The sequence below is a fragment of the Crocuta crocuta genome, unplaced genomic scaffold (assembly GCF_008692635.1).
Source record: "Crocuta crocuta isolate KB4526 unplaced genomic scaffold, BGI_CrCroc_1.0 scaffold619, whole genome shotgun sequence".
Lineage (NCBI taxonomy): Eukaryota > Metazoa > Chordata > Mammalia > Carnivora > Hyaenidae > Crocuta > Crocuta crocuta.
In genome coordinates, this window is record NW_027533395.1 from 63454 (window position 1) to 77866 (window position 14413).

General features: G+C 49.3%; 1 protein-coding gene across 1 annotated transcript; it reads left to right on the forward strand.

The window, feature by feature from the left end:
• Positions 1-529: 529 nt before the first annotated feature.
• Positions 530-13408, forward strand: SCD (stearoyl-CoA desaturase). The gene is made up of 6 exons (XM_077748424.1): positions 530-921; positions 1421-1703; positions 5646-5776; positions 7701-7906; positions 9486-9718; positions 12731-13408. Exons 1-6 carry the CDS (start codon positions 895-897, stop codon positions 12928-12930), a joined length of 1080 nt encoding a protein of 359 aa, XP_077604550.1. The 5' UTR covers positions 530-894; the 3' UTR covers positions 12931-13408.
• The last annotated feature ends 1005 nt before the right edge of the window (positions 13409-14413 follow it).

Sequence of the window (14413 nt, forward strand, 5' to 3'; positions counted from 1 at the left end):
TTTCCGCAGCCGCCCCGGGCCCCGCGCCCCGCGCCCCCGGGGGAGCCGCGCGGGCCCCCAACTCTGAAGCCACGTCTCGCCTCCCACGCGTCTCTGGGAGAGTGAAGACAGAACCGAGCTGTGCGTAGAGGTCGGCCCGGGGGCTTCCCCACTGTTGCGGGGAAACTTCCCGGTGCCCATCGGTTTGCCCAGTGTCAGGGGCCAGTCCTGGGCGGGCAGCCACCCCCCACTCCCGGACCGGGTCCTCTTCCGCACGAGGAGGGAAAGCTCCCGAGCGCCTCCGAGGCCGCAGGGTGTCGGGCACCCGGCCAGCGGCCGGGGAAAGAGGAGCGGAGAAGGAGAAAGAGAGGGGAGGGGGGGCGAGTAGCTCGCGGCAGAGGGAACAGCAGATTGCGCCGAGCCAATGGCAACGGCTGGACGAGGTGGCACCAAATTCCCTTCGGCCAATGACGCGCCAGATTCTACAGAAGCACATTAGCATTTCCCCGGGGGCAGGGGCAGGGGCCGGGGCTGCAGCGGCGGAGCNTCTCCAGCCCGCAGCACGCCTCAGCTCTGTCTCCTCCCCTCTCCCGCCCAGGCGGGTCTCCCACGGCGAGCCAACTTCGCGCACTTTGCCCCTGGTTGGCAGCGAATAAAAGGGGTCTGAGGAAATACGGGACATTCACTGCCAGCTCTCGCCTTTAAATCCCCATTCGGGGTTGATCTACGCACAGCCGATCGGATCCCGACGCAGATCCGGCGCGCACCGCGCAGTGAAGGGTTCGGAGCACAGCGCCGCGGGTAGCCGCGCAAACGCGGGCTCGGGAATCGAAGTCTACCCTCTGTTCCGGCTGTCCCGAACTCCGCGCTGCAGTCTCAGCCCCGGGAAAGTGATCCCAGCATCAGAGAGCCCAGATGCCGGCCCACTTGCTGCAAGAGGAGGTGAGCTCCCAGCAGTTGCCCGCAGACTGCGGGGTCGCAGGCGCTGGGTGGACGAGAGCGTTGAGATCTCCGCGGACTGTATAGTCATCTTTTGCGAGTTGTACTGCCTTCAATTTGTTGGGAGTGTGGATTGTAATTTGAGGATTTGGTTCTCCAACTTTTGTTTCTTAAGCTTTAAAGAAAAACCCGGTCGTGCCGGTACTTTGATGTCTATATGCATGCGGGGTTTCCTTTGCGTGTTCTTAAGGGTATGAGTGCTTTTCTCCTCCTTCCTATCGCACCTTCACCTTGAGGTTCCACCACTTTTCACAATCTATCTGCACAGTTCCTGGGGCTTCCCTCTCTTCCATCAGAGGTAGTCCCGGCTCTTAGGTAACGTGGGCTTTGGGCACAGGGTCTGTCCATCCTCCCCCCCGCCCCCCACCGCTTGATTAAAGTGGCAAGGGCTACGTGCACGTGTCCTCTCCTCTCTCCCGACTCTGCTTCCTCTCGCCTCCAGATCTCTAGCTCCTACACAACCACCACCACCATCACAGCGCCTCCCTCCAGGATCCTGCAGAATGGAGGACGCAAGTTGGAGAAGTCTTCCCCATACCTGGAAGAAGACATCCGCCCTGAAATAAGCGATGACATCCACGACCCAAGCTACAAAGATCCTGAGGGCCCGAGGCCCAAGCTTGAGTATGTTTGGAGAAACATCATCCTTATGGCTCTGCTACACTTGGGAGCCCTCTACGGGATCACATTGATTCCCACCTGCAAGGTCTACACCTGGATCTGGGGTAAGAGATTCTCCTGTCCTTCTGACCCAGTACCCTGGCTTCTCCCCCACTCCTTTAATAAGGTAGGATCTTGCAGAGAGCAGGGGCAACGGCCCCTCCAGCCCCAGGTTTTCCCAGCCATGTCTCTTGGTGACCCGAGAATGGTGGGTTGGGAATGGAGCCTAGGGAGGGTGAGGATGCAGGAGGGACAATGCTGGGGGTCCTTTAATATGGGGGTTGGGGAGGGAGCCCTGAGCCCAGTGCTGTAGGCCTTGAAGTGAGTTGACCTGTGCCAGAGAGCCAGCTTTCCCTGAAAGAGCATTTCTGTTTCAAGTCATTTGCTTGGCTGCCTGTGCTAGCGCTGCCAGCCACAAAAGAATCAAGGCCAGGGCCTGGGAGGCAGCGGAACCTGGGACTAGACCAGTGGCTTTGGGGGGATGTCCTGAGCAGTCATAGGAAAGCAAGAGACACCGCTCTGGACAAGAGTTAGTAGAAGAGGGAGGAACAGAGAAGAGGTTATTTACAAAATTATTTTGCCTTGGCCCTTGGCCCAACCAGGCTTCTTTGTTAAACAGACAGATGAAGGAAGCTCCTGTATAAAGCAGGTCACACAGATGTCGCTCTGTGACTCCCTGCAAGTCTCCAGGGAACGGAGCATGCCACCAAATGAAAATGTTCTAAGAATGAAACACAGCTGAGGAGCTATTTCACGTGCATCTAGCATGCTCCAGCCTCTCTCTCCTGATGCCAGGAAGGCCCTCCTTGCCAGGGACAGTCAGGCCAGCCCAGGCCAGAAGAGAGGACCCTGAGCAGCCCCAGCCTTGAGGCTGCTGCAGCAAGGGAGATGGTTTCTAGTTTGTCCCGAACCTGCCCTGAGCTCAGCTTTTTCAGGGACCCATGGGCATATGGGCTCGTGGCAGGGCCCTGCGCCCCTGGATGCACACATGTGCTTTGCAGGCATTTTCACCTCTGCCACCAAAAGCCGACTTGGGAAGGGAAGGGGAAGGGAGAGCAGAGAGCTCCGGTGCCCCAGGGGCTCCATGTTGCCCCTCTCTGAGGCTAGTGAGCCAGAGTTCCCCTCCAAAAAAACAACGTTAGGGGTTCCAGAGCCATCTTGGTTGTGGGGTACTTGTCAACAGCTGCACGCTTAGAGGAGAGTTGGGTGGAAAAGGCTGGTAGGCCAGGTTTTAGCGGATTCTCCCCGGGACCTCTTTGGTGTAAAGGTGGCGAGATCTGGTCCCTGGAGCTTCATCTTGGGAAATCCTTTCAGTCCCACAGAGAAATGCAACTGGGTAGATCCCCTCTCGTTGGGATCTCAATTTTTCCAGATACAAACTGGGACAACAGGACTTTTTTGGGATTAGGGAAGGTAGTGCTCTTTGGGTTTTGTGTGTGTCACTGCTGGGGCTGGCCAGGTGCAGAAGTCACTTCATCTGCAGACCAGGAAGGGCTCTTATGCTTGGGAAGGGAGGGGGACATGTGTTCTGTACCCCTCTGAGAACCCAGCAGAACTTCAGCTGCAGCGTGAGAGGTCAAGAGCAGGTATAAGGATACCCCAGGGAGACTATGGATTCCTCTCTCCACTCCTTTTCGCAGCAGAGGATTCTTCACAAGTACTTTGGTCACCTAGCCCCTTCTAACCTCAGAACTCCCTGTAGGCCTTGGTAGGCCCGGAGCTTGGCCGGACTACTGCTGATTGCTCCTTGCCCTTGGCTGCTGGCACAGGGGGGAAGAATGCTACCTTTTGGGGGCCCTGCCCATGGGTGTGTACTGTACCTTTGGATGGAGAAACATGGCACACAGAGACTGGATGGTGATTTTTTCCCCCCTGGGCCATATGGTGGATGGCCTAGTTGATGGAATGACCAGCTGGATCTAGGGAAGTCAGAGCCTTTCTGTCTCAAGGAACAAGAGGGGTGAAGAGAGGGCCAGAGATCCACCTTCAGAGTTTAGGAGCTTGGCTTCACCTTTTGTTCTATCCCTAAGGACAGTATTATTAGCAACTGGTAGTGATTCCAGTATTTCTCATGACTTTGAGCAATTTTGAGAGCCTCTCAGAAGAGTTCTTAGCGCTGAAGAGAGATCTCTGGCAATACTGGCTAAAGGGCACAACTTCTCAAGTCTCTTTCTTAGAGTCAAAGCTAGGAGACTTGACTTGGGCCGACAGGTTGAATATTCGTAGAGAAATGAAATCTCCAGTGGACTTAAGGCCTTCTATTAGATAGGCTTTGGAGATATTGATAGAAAAAGGCAACAGAGGGTATGGGTTCTTTTCCCAATGCCTCTGTTAATACTAGGGTCTTATATGTTTTCTGAGTCAACTTGCCAGGGTCGTCTGTGGTGTGAAACAACCCTAGCAGCTTCCTTGCTTCCAGGCTGAGTGTTTTTGCTCTCATGCCCAAAGCCATTTTTCTTCCTCATTGGTAACTGGTGGCTCAACTGTCACTTTTTCAAGTGCAGTTGTAGGGAGGTACTGTGTATCTGGAAAGAAGTCACCACATGTCTTGAAGCCAGCAAATCACCTGAAGCCCCAATCCCAGCTCAGAGGGACTATGGGTAGAACCGTCACTGGGACAGACTCTGGCCCCATGGCTCTCCTCCAGATCCTGTAGGAGGAACAGGAGACGGTGGAGGAAGATAGGATAGGTAGGGGAGGGGGGGTTATTTAGGAAACTGATATCTGTGGTTGGAGAAGAACACAGGACCATTTGTTATAATGTGCAGTGTCTCCAACTGCAACTAAGTTGTGTGGTCACCGAGGATCCATTGTTTCTAGCTGTTTCCGTAGGAATGAAACATTGTCAATAGTCACCGCTCTATCAAGGCCTCAGCCCCTGCCTCCTAGGGCAACTGAACAGAGGAAAATGGGCATACCCAGAAACCCACTTCCCAGCTCAAGATCATATCTCTGCATAATCTAGAGATTATATCCTGCTGGCTTCCAGGAAGGTGGGAGATGGGTATACCCAGAAACCCATTTCCCAGTTCAAGATTATATCTCTATATAATCTAGAGATTATATCCTGCAGGCCTCTGGGAGGGTGAGGCAGGATAGTGTTGGGGTGTTCCACCGATAGCTTGGAGAATATCCCACCACTATCTAAGAATTAGCCTTGCCAGAGGGAGTAGGGACTGACTGAGGCACATGGCCAAGGAGAGACACCGGAGCCGTGGGGCTGTGGGTAGTATAGTACAGCCGGGACACAAACTGCTATTGTTGACAGACAACTTGCTTTCAACCCATGGCTCCATTTCTTACTAGCCATGTGACCATACATCAACACTTAGCCTCTCACCGTGTACTACTTCTGCTCCAAAATGAGGCTATTAGACACCATTCAAGGTATCCAGTCATTCAGAGAGCCTAAAATCCTTGGTGAAGCTTAAGACACTGTGCAGGTATGACTTATATGCAGAGCAGGTTTCCACCGATACGGCCCCACTGCCTGCTAAAATATCGAAATGTTGTTTTTTACTAGTTGGGAAATAGCCACAGTTCAGAGCTCTGTGAGTGTCCTCTGGAATCCAGAGTCCATTGAACTAGTTAGTGCTGAGACCATACTGACTTCAAACATTTTAACCACCCTTGCTTATGGGTCCAAAACTTTGCAGAAGTAGTCTGTGGTCCTTAAAACTTTGGAAAAGTTTAATTGAAGGTCAAAGGAGATGGGATCTGGGATAATGTCCTTCACAATGAAGAATGAGCAGTAGCTTAGTGATAAGAGCCCTCTTCTCTGCCCAGCCTTTCTGAGGTGCCTGGGGTTCAGCTCATTCCAGAGGTTGGGAGGTGATGGTATTATTCAGTTGGTAAAAGTGAAGGGGCATGGGAGACACAGCTATCCCTGGAGTTCAGGGTAAAACACATCCGCACCCAAAGCCTAAAGAACACACAGACCCAGGCTGGAGAACATCATGTGAATGTCTTCCCAGATTGGGGACCACTCACACTGACTTCTCCTGCAGGGTTTACCTACTATTTGATCAGTGCCCTGGGCATAACAGCGGGAGCTCATCGCCTCTGGAGTCACCGGACGTACAAAGCTCGGCTGCCCCTGCGGGTCTTCCTGATCATTGCCAACACGATGGCATTCCAGGTAAGAAGCTGGCTCTGCTCAGCCCTTTTCCGTCTACTCTTTTGATGGCCCAGGGGCAGAATGGAGGAGCCCAGTACCTGGAGTGGAGCCACACCAGGACAGCACTTCACTTTCCTCTCCCCTCAGGGTCACCTCAAGTGCACGCGCAGTCCCTGAGACCACACTGGAAAAGAGAAGTAGGAGATACATAGGAAGTAGTCTCCGGGTCATGGGATTATTTTGATCCTGAGGTCCCTCTGTTGTCGCACAGTCCTGGCTATTGTGGTCCTTATCATAAGGGGTCACAGCGCATAAGGAACTGACCCTGTTTTCCTGGGCAGACACTGGATAATAAATTCACTATTTTAGGGGAATATCTTAGGATTCCACTATAATGGGATTGCAGCTGGTATGTCATAGACACTTGAACTCTGTGTTCTCAGGTATAAGAGCAAATACTTTGTAGCACTGATTATACGCCTGACTATTCTAGGCCCTTGACATAGAGTACCTCATTAAGTCCTCACGACAATCTTAGAAGGTTGGTAAGATTCCCCCCATCTTACAGATGAGGAGGTTGTGTCACTGAGAAGTTAGGTAGACCAACATCACGGTCCTGTCTTAGGCTGCTAGGTTGGCTAAGTCAAATATTGAGGGTTGTTGAGGCAAAGAGTTCAGAGCCGAGACAGAATACAGGGAATTGGGGAACGGGAACTCCTGGTTATGAAACGGTGGCAATGACCAAAGATGGCCCGTGGTGCGGGCTTAGCTTGGAGCCAGAGGAAAAAGGAAAGAAACCAAACTTATCCTTTTTTCCTTGGCAGCATCCCAGGTAATTGCCACAGTTGTACAATCATCTCTGTCACAGTACTTTATACCTTGAAGGTTCATGATGTTGTCTTTGTGGGGCAAAGGAAGAGATTCTGGCACATTCTTTAAGGGATAAAAAGAATCCAGAGGTCATTTGGAAGTGGGGTCAAGATTGTGATTTCTATGCCTGGCCATGATCTATACGGCAAGGCATCAGAACAGAACTCCCCGCAGCTTCATCCACCAAGGGTGACTGCAAGGCTGCCTTCCTCATGTTCTTCATGCCCAGGGGTTTGGCACCCCATGAGGACCTTTTCCAACATTTTTCTTTCTTTTTTTTTTTTTTTAATGTTTTATTTATTTCTAGGAGAGAGAGAGAGAGACAGCGTGAGCAGGGGAGGGCCAGAGAGAGAGGGAGTCACAGACTGAAACAGGCTCCAGGCTCTGAGCTGGCAGTCAGCACAGAGCCCGACGCGGGGCCCGAACCCACGAACCGCGAGATCATGACCTAAGCGAAAGTCGGACGCTTAACCGACTAAGCCACCCAGGCGCCCCTCCAACATTTTTCTTGTTTGAAGAATCACAGTGTGCTTTTCTAATCAAACTCTGAGTTCCATATGAACCACCTCCATTCTGTCCACCATATAACATTCAAAAAGAAGCCAGTCCAGGGGCGCCCGGGTGGCTTAGTCGGTTAAGCGTCCGACTTTCGCTTGGGTCATGATCTCGCGGTTCGGGGGTTCGAGCCCCGCGTCGGGCTCTGTGCTGACTGCCAGCTCAGAGCCTGGAGCCTGTTTCAGAGTCTGTGACTCCCTCTCTCTCTGACCCTCCCCTGCTCACGCTGTCTCTCTCTCTCTCTCCTAGAAATAAATAAAACATTAAAAAAAAAAAATTTAAAAAAGAAGCCAGTCCTATTCGTGTGGTCCTGGGACATTAAATTGCTCTTCCACTTAAGCTTCAGGGGCAAGTTGGAGGAAGAGAGGAGGCAGCTCCACGTGCCCTTTGGTACCCTGACTCCTGGGTATTTTGTGAAATTGAGCCAAGAGCCATGGGCTCTTAAAGTAGCCTATCCATTGGAATTCCTCTAAGAGGGCATTTCTCGTCAGGCCTACATTCCTCTTTTCTGTCCTTCCAGAATGACGTGTTTGAATGGGCCCGAGATCACCGTGCTCACCATAAGTTTTCAGAAACAGATGCTGATCCTCACAATTCCCGACGTGGCTTTTTCTTCTCTCATGTGGGTTGGCTGCTTGTACGCAAACACCCGGCTGTCAAAGAGAAGGGTGGTTTGCTAGAATTGTCTGACCTAAAAGCTGAGAAGTTGGTGATGTTCCAGAGAAGGTGAGTGAAAGAATAAGAGACCTGGGCATCTAGTATTTGGGGAGCCCCCTTTTTTTTCTCCTGGAGCTTTTAAACGGAAGCTGAGAAATTTAGTGGGTTTGCATGTTCTGAATTAAATATTAAACTTAAAACCCTAATACTTAACGTCCCATAGGCCCTTGCCCATGGACTGTTTTTCGTTCTTTTTCCTCAGAGTTCTCTTAATTAAACCAATTAGATTCAACACATGCTTATTGACCTAGGATGTTCACAGATACAAAGATGAATGTGTCCCAATCCTTACCTTCAAGGAGTTTGTAGCCTAATGGGAAGTGGAGGGAAAGCCAAAGGTCTGGATAATCATAATACATGCAAGATATTTCCTGTACCAATGAGGGGCGCAAAGAGAGGGAGATTGTGTAGTGGGGGATGTCAGGGAAGGGTTTATGAAGAAGGTAGCTTTGGAATCCACTGATGGATAGAGATTTTCACAGGTGCGTGTGGGGAGGGAAAGTACAAACACAACAGAATGAGCTAAAGCATGAAAGCACATTCCAGCCACAAAGTCCTTTGGCTTGAAGCATAGGGTGTGGCAGAAATAAGACTAGAGAGAGAGGCTCACACCATTCTTGTAGAGCCTTAAAAGCAGAAGTAGGACTTAATTCAATAGGCAATAGGAAAATATTACAAGTTTTTTGAACAGGAATGTGGCATAACTGGAAGCGTGGTTTAGAAAGGTCACTCTTGGGGTGGTTGAAAAAAAACCATTGCGTCAGAGAGGTGAGAAGCAGGACCACAAGTAAGGAGTTAACAGGGATCTAGTTAACACGGCAGGAGTGGAAAGTTTGATGCAGGGAATACTAATGATAGAAGAGTAGAGAAGACTTAGCTATGGATGAGAAGCAGGCAATCAGTTCCCTAGAAATGTCAATGGCGTAGTCTACAGTTAAGAGAGTGAAGAATGGCACGAAGCCTCCAGAGAGCCTGTGGGCATCCAGGACACTCTGTGACTCTCTGAGGAAGATGAGAAATGATTAGAGGACTGGCTAGCAGGACATGGAAGCAACACACAAACCACAGACTCTCCCATCCAAGTACTAACCAGGCCCGACCCTGCTTAGCTTCCGAGATCAGACGAGATCGGGCGCGTTCAGGGTGGTATGGCCGTAGACACAAACCACAGACTCTCAAAAACCACGGACAGGAAAGAGAAAGGAGCCTCCAAGGCAGAATGGAAAAACAGGCTGGGAAGGAGACTTGAGTTTATGAAGCTAGCAATCGGGACCTCACCTGTCTTACCAAGATGGTATTCTGCTACCGTCAAAAAGAACGATGGATGCAGAGGCTGGAGACGAGCATTCCAGTCCTTGCTCTACCGGTTCCCACTGGTGTAATCTAGAAAAGTCAGTTAACCCATCATTATCTCATTTTCTAAAACCTGAGACATGCTCAGAACATTTCCCCACCCTCTTCCTTCTTGCTTTCACTTCTCCTATGTTGTACCCAGTAGAAGGAAAAAGCCCCACCAGCGACAGTGGAAAACTCAGGCAGATCTGAGAGTCCTCTCTCCTCTGACTTGGTGTATGGTCTCTCGATGTAGGTACTACAAACTCGGCATCCTGCTATTGTGCTTCATCCTGCCCACTCTTGTGCCATGGTATTTCTGGGGTGAAACTTTTGCACACAGCTTGTATGTTGCCACTTTCCTGCGTTATGCCATTGTGCTCAATGCCACCTGGCTGGTGAACAGCGCTGCCCACCTCTACGGATATCGCCCTTATGACAACACCATTAACCCCCGAGAGAATATCCTGGTTTCCCTGGGCGCTGTAGGTAAGTCAGCTCTTCACAGCAAGACCCCTTCGAGTGGTCTGTTGGTTACGGTGTGAGGCTAGGAGCCAGAAAAACCAGATTAACCTGTTTAAGGATTTCTTTCTGTCTGGGTTTCCACTACAAAACTAAGGGTCAAGATATTAGAAAACTATTCAGAGTCAGGCAACAGATCTTCTGTAAAAAGAAAAGGGTGAAAACCAACAATGCACTTGATTTCACATTCCAGAACATCCCCAAATGCTACATATAATGAGCCCCTTTGGGTTTTCCTTTTCCCTGTCACCTGTGGGCTGGATTTCAGGTCTTGATTGGGGCAGGGAATGCATAAATGGACCAAGAGGATCATTTGGGTGGGCAGTAGGCCTACTGGGTTATATGTAAACATGCTATATAAAATGTAGAATAAGTCCTTGTAATTTAATTGCACCAACTTCAGTTCTATCTTCTTGCTGTATTCAGGGAGGCCACATCTGAAAGTATGTGCCATGCCTTATTGCTTGGTGATGCCAACATGAAGGGCATCAGAGCAACTGTTGGTGGGCCTTTACCACCACCTATCAGTCCTATCTCCTGTCCTTCATTTTTCTCTCTCCTGCTTCTCTATGCTAGGAACACAACGTCCTTCCCCGCAACTAAGGAAGGAACTTAGTTGTGACTTAAGGAACCATTAGTAACATGGTTAGTTTCATCAAAAGTACCTGCTCATTGATCTAATGCTGACTATTCATGAATTTATTTCTATCATTCCAGTATTAATAGCCAGAGGCTAAGACAACAGGCTTCCAACTAACCATCTAACCATCTCACTCCTTTTTTTTTTTTCCTGTCACTGTGTTCAGCTAAATATAGACCTTGACCAAGGCCTAGAATTTGTTTTTCTGAAGCAGACCCTGTGGCCTCTTCCTCACCAGTGACCAATGTTATTGGTCATCCAGTATATCTAGGCAACCTCACTGTTCCACATATTTATGCCCAATATGGCCTAACCTGCACTTTTTCTCTTTAAAATCTCCCTTTAGATTACCAATCCGCATCATCTTTCCTAGCAGTACTAAGGCATTTTTTTCCTATCTCTTTGGAACTTTCACGTGCCACCTGCCCCTCGCAGGCACTGGCTACCAGTGTGCCGGCTCATACTCTGAACCATGTTTGAAATCAATCACCTCGGCGATATAAGTCAGACTTCCACAGAAATGGAAGTTTCTGGAATGACATTTGTCCTCTTTTGGCACTGGGTCTATGGCGAGCTTCCCCAACTCCAGCCTCTTTCTGAGCATGATTTCAGAGCGGCTGCCAACATCTTACTTTGTCTGGGCTCTCATTCATTTCTCCTACCTGTTGCACACCTCCCTCTTCACCACTCGCCTTTGTTCTCCTGGAGCTTACTGCCATTCTAACCTTCTTCTTCTTGAGTTGCCTCCCCCACAGTCACATGCTCATTTTCTCTCTGCCAAAGCTGACCTCCTCCCTTGAGCCTTTCTTGGGCTCTGTCTTGCTGCCCCAGTTGCAAAGTTTTGTCCTTCTTCCATCCATGGCCCTTCCTCTGTCTTCTCTTTTGGCTATGTGTATATCTGCTTTAGTTTTAAATCTGATAACCAGAGTCCTGGTTAGTGCTTGCACAGAGCCTTGGTACAAAGCCATTCATGGAAATTAGTAATCCTGTCAGTATCTTTGGCCTTGTGGTTATCCCAGCCTCCTACTCAGTTCACACTGTGGATAATCAGGTGTCACAGAGAGAGGACATACCTTGACTGGCCCTGGATGGTGTCATTTATTTCGCAGGACTTCCTTCTCTTGCTTGTTATTAATATCATTACTACTCTACTGGGGTTCTTTTAATCTTCAAAGGGCTCAATGTGCTCTTTTATTAGCTATTTCGTTACCAGCTTTCCCCCAGCTTTCTAAGGGTCAGTATTGCTACTGTTGAATATGATCTGGAAGGAAGAGGCCTGCCAGAGGTTGGAGGACTCACTCTCTATGGAGTTTCCAAAGCTTTGCCTGTTCCCAAAATTCTCCTACATCCAGAGTTTCTTTGTTTTTCTTCTATCCAGCAAAGGGACCTGCTCATCTCAGAATCTCAGAGGTTAGAGGGACTATCCAAGCATTTTAAGTCTTTTTTTAAGTTTATTTATTTTGAGAGAGGGAGAGAGAGAGCATGCACTTGCAGGGGAGGGGCAGAGAGAGAGAGAGAGGGAGAGAGAAAATTCCAAGCAGGGTCCACACTGTCATGCAGAGCCCAATGTGGGGCCTGGTGCAACCATGAGAACATGACCTGAGCCAAAGTCAAGAGTCAGACGCTTAACCAACTGAGCCACCCGGATGCCCCATAAGCATTTTAATTCTTACTCCCTCAGAGAGATTCTGTTTTATCAACATCACCCTACACCAGGGTCAAAGCTCAAAGAACTAGAAGCCAGAGCAGTCCATTCTAAACCAGTAGTGACTGAGGAAACTCAGGCCCCTGCACTGGGCCTTTTTTCTTCTGTCTTTGGGCTGTTACTGCCTAATTCTGTCAATATCTTCCCCCCTTCAAGGTGGTGCTAATGCCGTGGCAAAAGGTGTGGTCCTTTGCTCATCTTTGTAAGAAGCACAGCAAAAGTCCTTTATTCTCAACTCTCTCCTCTCCCCACCCTGGCACATGCACATGCGTGCAAAGAGCCTATAGCAGCTCAGACCAATATTTAGAGAGGCTCTGGAATTTTCCAATCTGAAATCCATTCCCAGCCATAGCAATTTCTCTCTAGTTAGCTTAGCCTCTGGGAGAAATTGCCAGTCCTCCTCTTACAAAGGCTCCTACAAAGGCTTGGGTGATCGGGTTCCCCAGTCTTTCCTTAAGGTACCTCTGAGGGAAACAGTTTGGTTCAGGGGCCAAGAGCCTGGGTTCATGCATTCGTTCAGCAATAGCAAGTTTCTGAGGGGTTCAAGGTCCTCTGCTAGGCAACCAGCGCGCGGAGACCAAGAAGACTGCAGCTCGCACCATGGCCCATAATTCTCATTGTTCTTTTGTTCCAGGGGAGGGCTTCCACAACTACCACCACACTTTTCCCTATGACTACTCTGCCAGTGAGTACCGCTGGCACATCAACTTCACCACATTCTTCATCGACTGCATGGCTTTCCTAGGCCTGGCTTACGACCGGAAGAAAGTATCCAAGGCTGCCGTCCTGGCCAGGATTAAAAGAACTGGAGACGGGAGCTACAAGAGTGGCTGAGTTTTGGGTCCCTTAGGTTCCTTTTCCAAAAGCCAGCCGGGCAGAGGTTTAATGTTCTGTTTATTAACTACTGAATAATGCTACCAGGATGCTAAAGATGATGACATTAACCCATTCCAGTACAGTATTCTTTTAAAATTGAAAGCCAACAACTCTGCCTTCATGACCTAAGCTGATATTCTTATTTTTTCTCTTATCTTCCCTCTCTTCTAGTCCATCATCCTTTTCTTTGCTTTGTTCACACCACTTCCCTTTCTCTCCTCGCTCGCTGCCTCTCAGGCAAGCATCTGGTCATTCATTGGTGGGTGTCCAGCCCCCAAAGCCTAGACAACCTTTCCGTAGTCCAGAGCTCATGGACTTTGCCCCATATAACTCTTTCCTTGAGCTGTCCTGAGCCTCAGGATGGGTGGCCCCTGTTAATTATCTTCAGCCCCGGCTTTTGTGAGTTGGAATGGAAAATAACTTTATTGGGCACAAAGCCTCTAAAGCAGGTAAATTGTCAGGGGAGAGAGTTTGCATGTATGGGATGATTGAGAAAGGAAAGATGGAGTGATGTGGGACTCAGGGCGAGAAGCTCCTGCTGTGATTGGACACACAGTTGCTTGCCTAGTGAGGATTTGGACACCCACCCCCCACCCCGCCCCATGGCATGCCTCCTTTCTCTCCTGACTCTGGATAGGGAGCAGGCACAGAGCTTGGCAATACAAGAGCAAATCTCAACACCCCACCATAGTTTAGGCTGGGTATAAAGCAGCAGCATTTAGTTTGTAGTAAAAGTGGTCTCTGCTGGGGAAGGATTTTTTTTTTTTGTAACAACAGCGAGATTTCTTATTCCGTATAACAAGAAGTCTTGAGGTTGGTTGTTTCTAGAATTGGTGAATGTAGCAGATCATGGGATCATCAAAACTCTTTCATCTTTCTGCTCTGCCACCTTCAGGATACTGGTCAGCTCCCATCACAGCAATAAGGTGGCTGGAGCATTCCCAGACATCCAACAAAGGAACGTGTTTGTGGCATAGTGGTAAGCATAGCCACCTTCCAGAAAAGGAAGGATTTTAAGAGGTGGGGTTGGGTCCAACATAAAAATATATATACATATGTACTTTGCTTGGGATATTAGAGTATCTCCCTCTGAAAGAGGGATGCTTGAAGAAGAGAAGGAATTACGCGGGTTGTCTACTTTCCTCTCACTGCTGGACAGGAGATGGAGAGGTTCTGGGGTAAGGTCCGCTGGAAGTTCCTAAGAGCGAATTTTACAAAAGAAGGGCTCTGAGAACACATTGCCAGGGGATTCTGAAGGTCACTGAGTAAGTCACTGGCTGTCCTAATTTGGAAGGTGGTTATACAAACAAGTTAAATGTTAGATTCGTTCATTAATTCCAATTTCTCCTTGGAATGAATAAAAACTAGAAGGCTTCTCCCCGCAGTATTGAGCCATTTCATCCATTCCTTCTCTGTTTCATTTTTAGCCTAAAGTATTGGA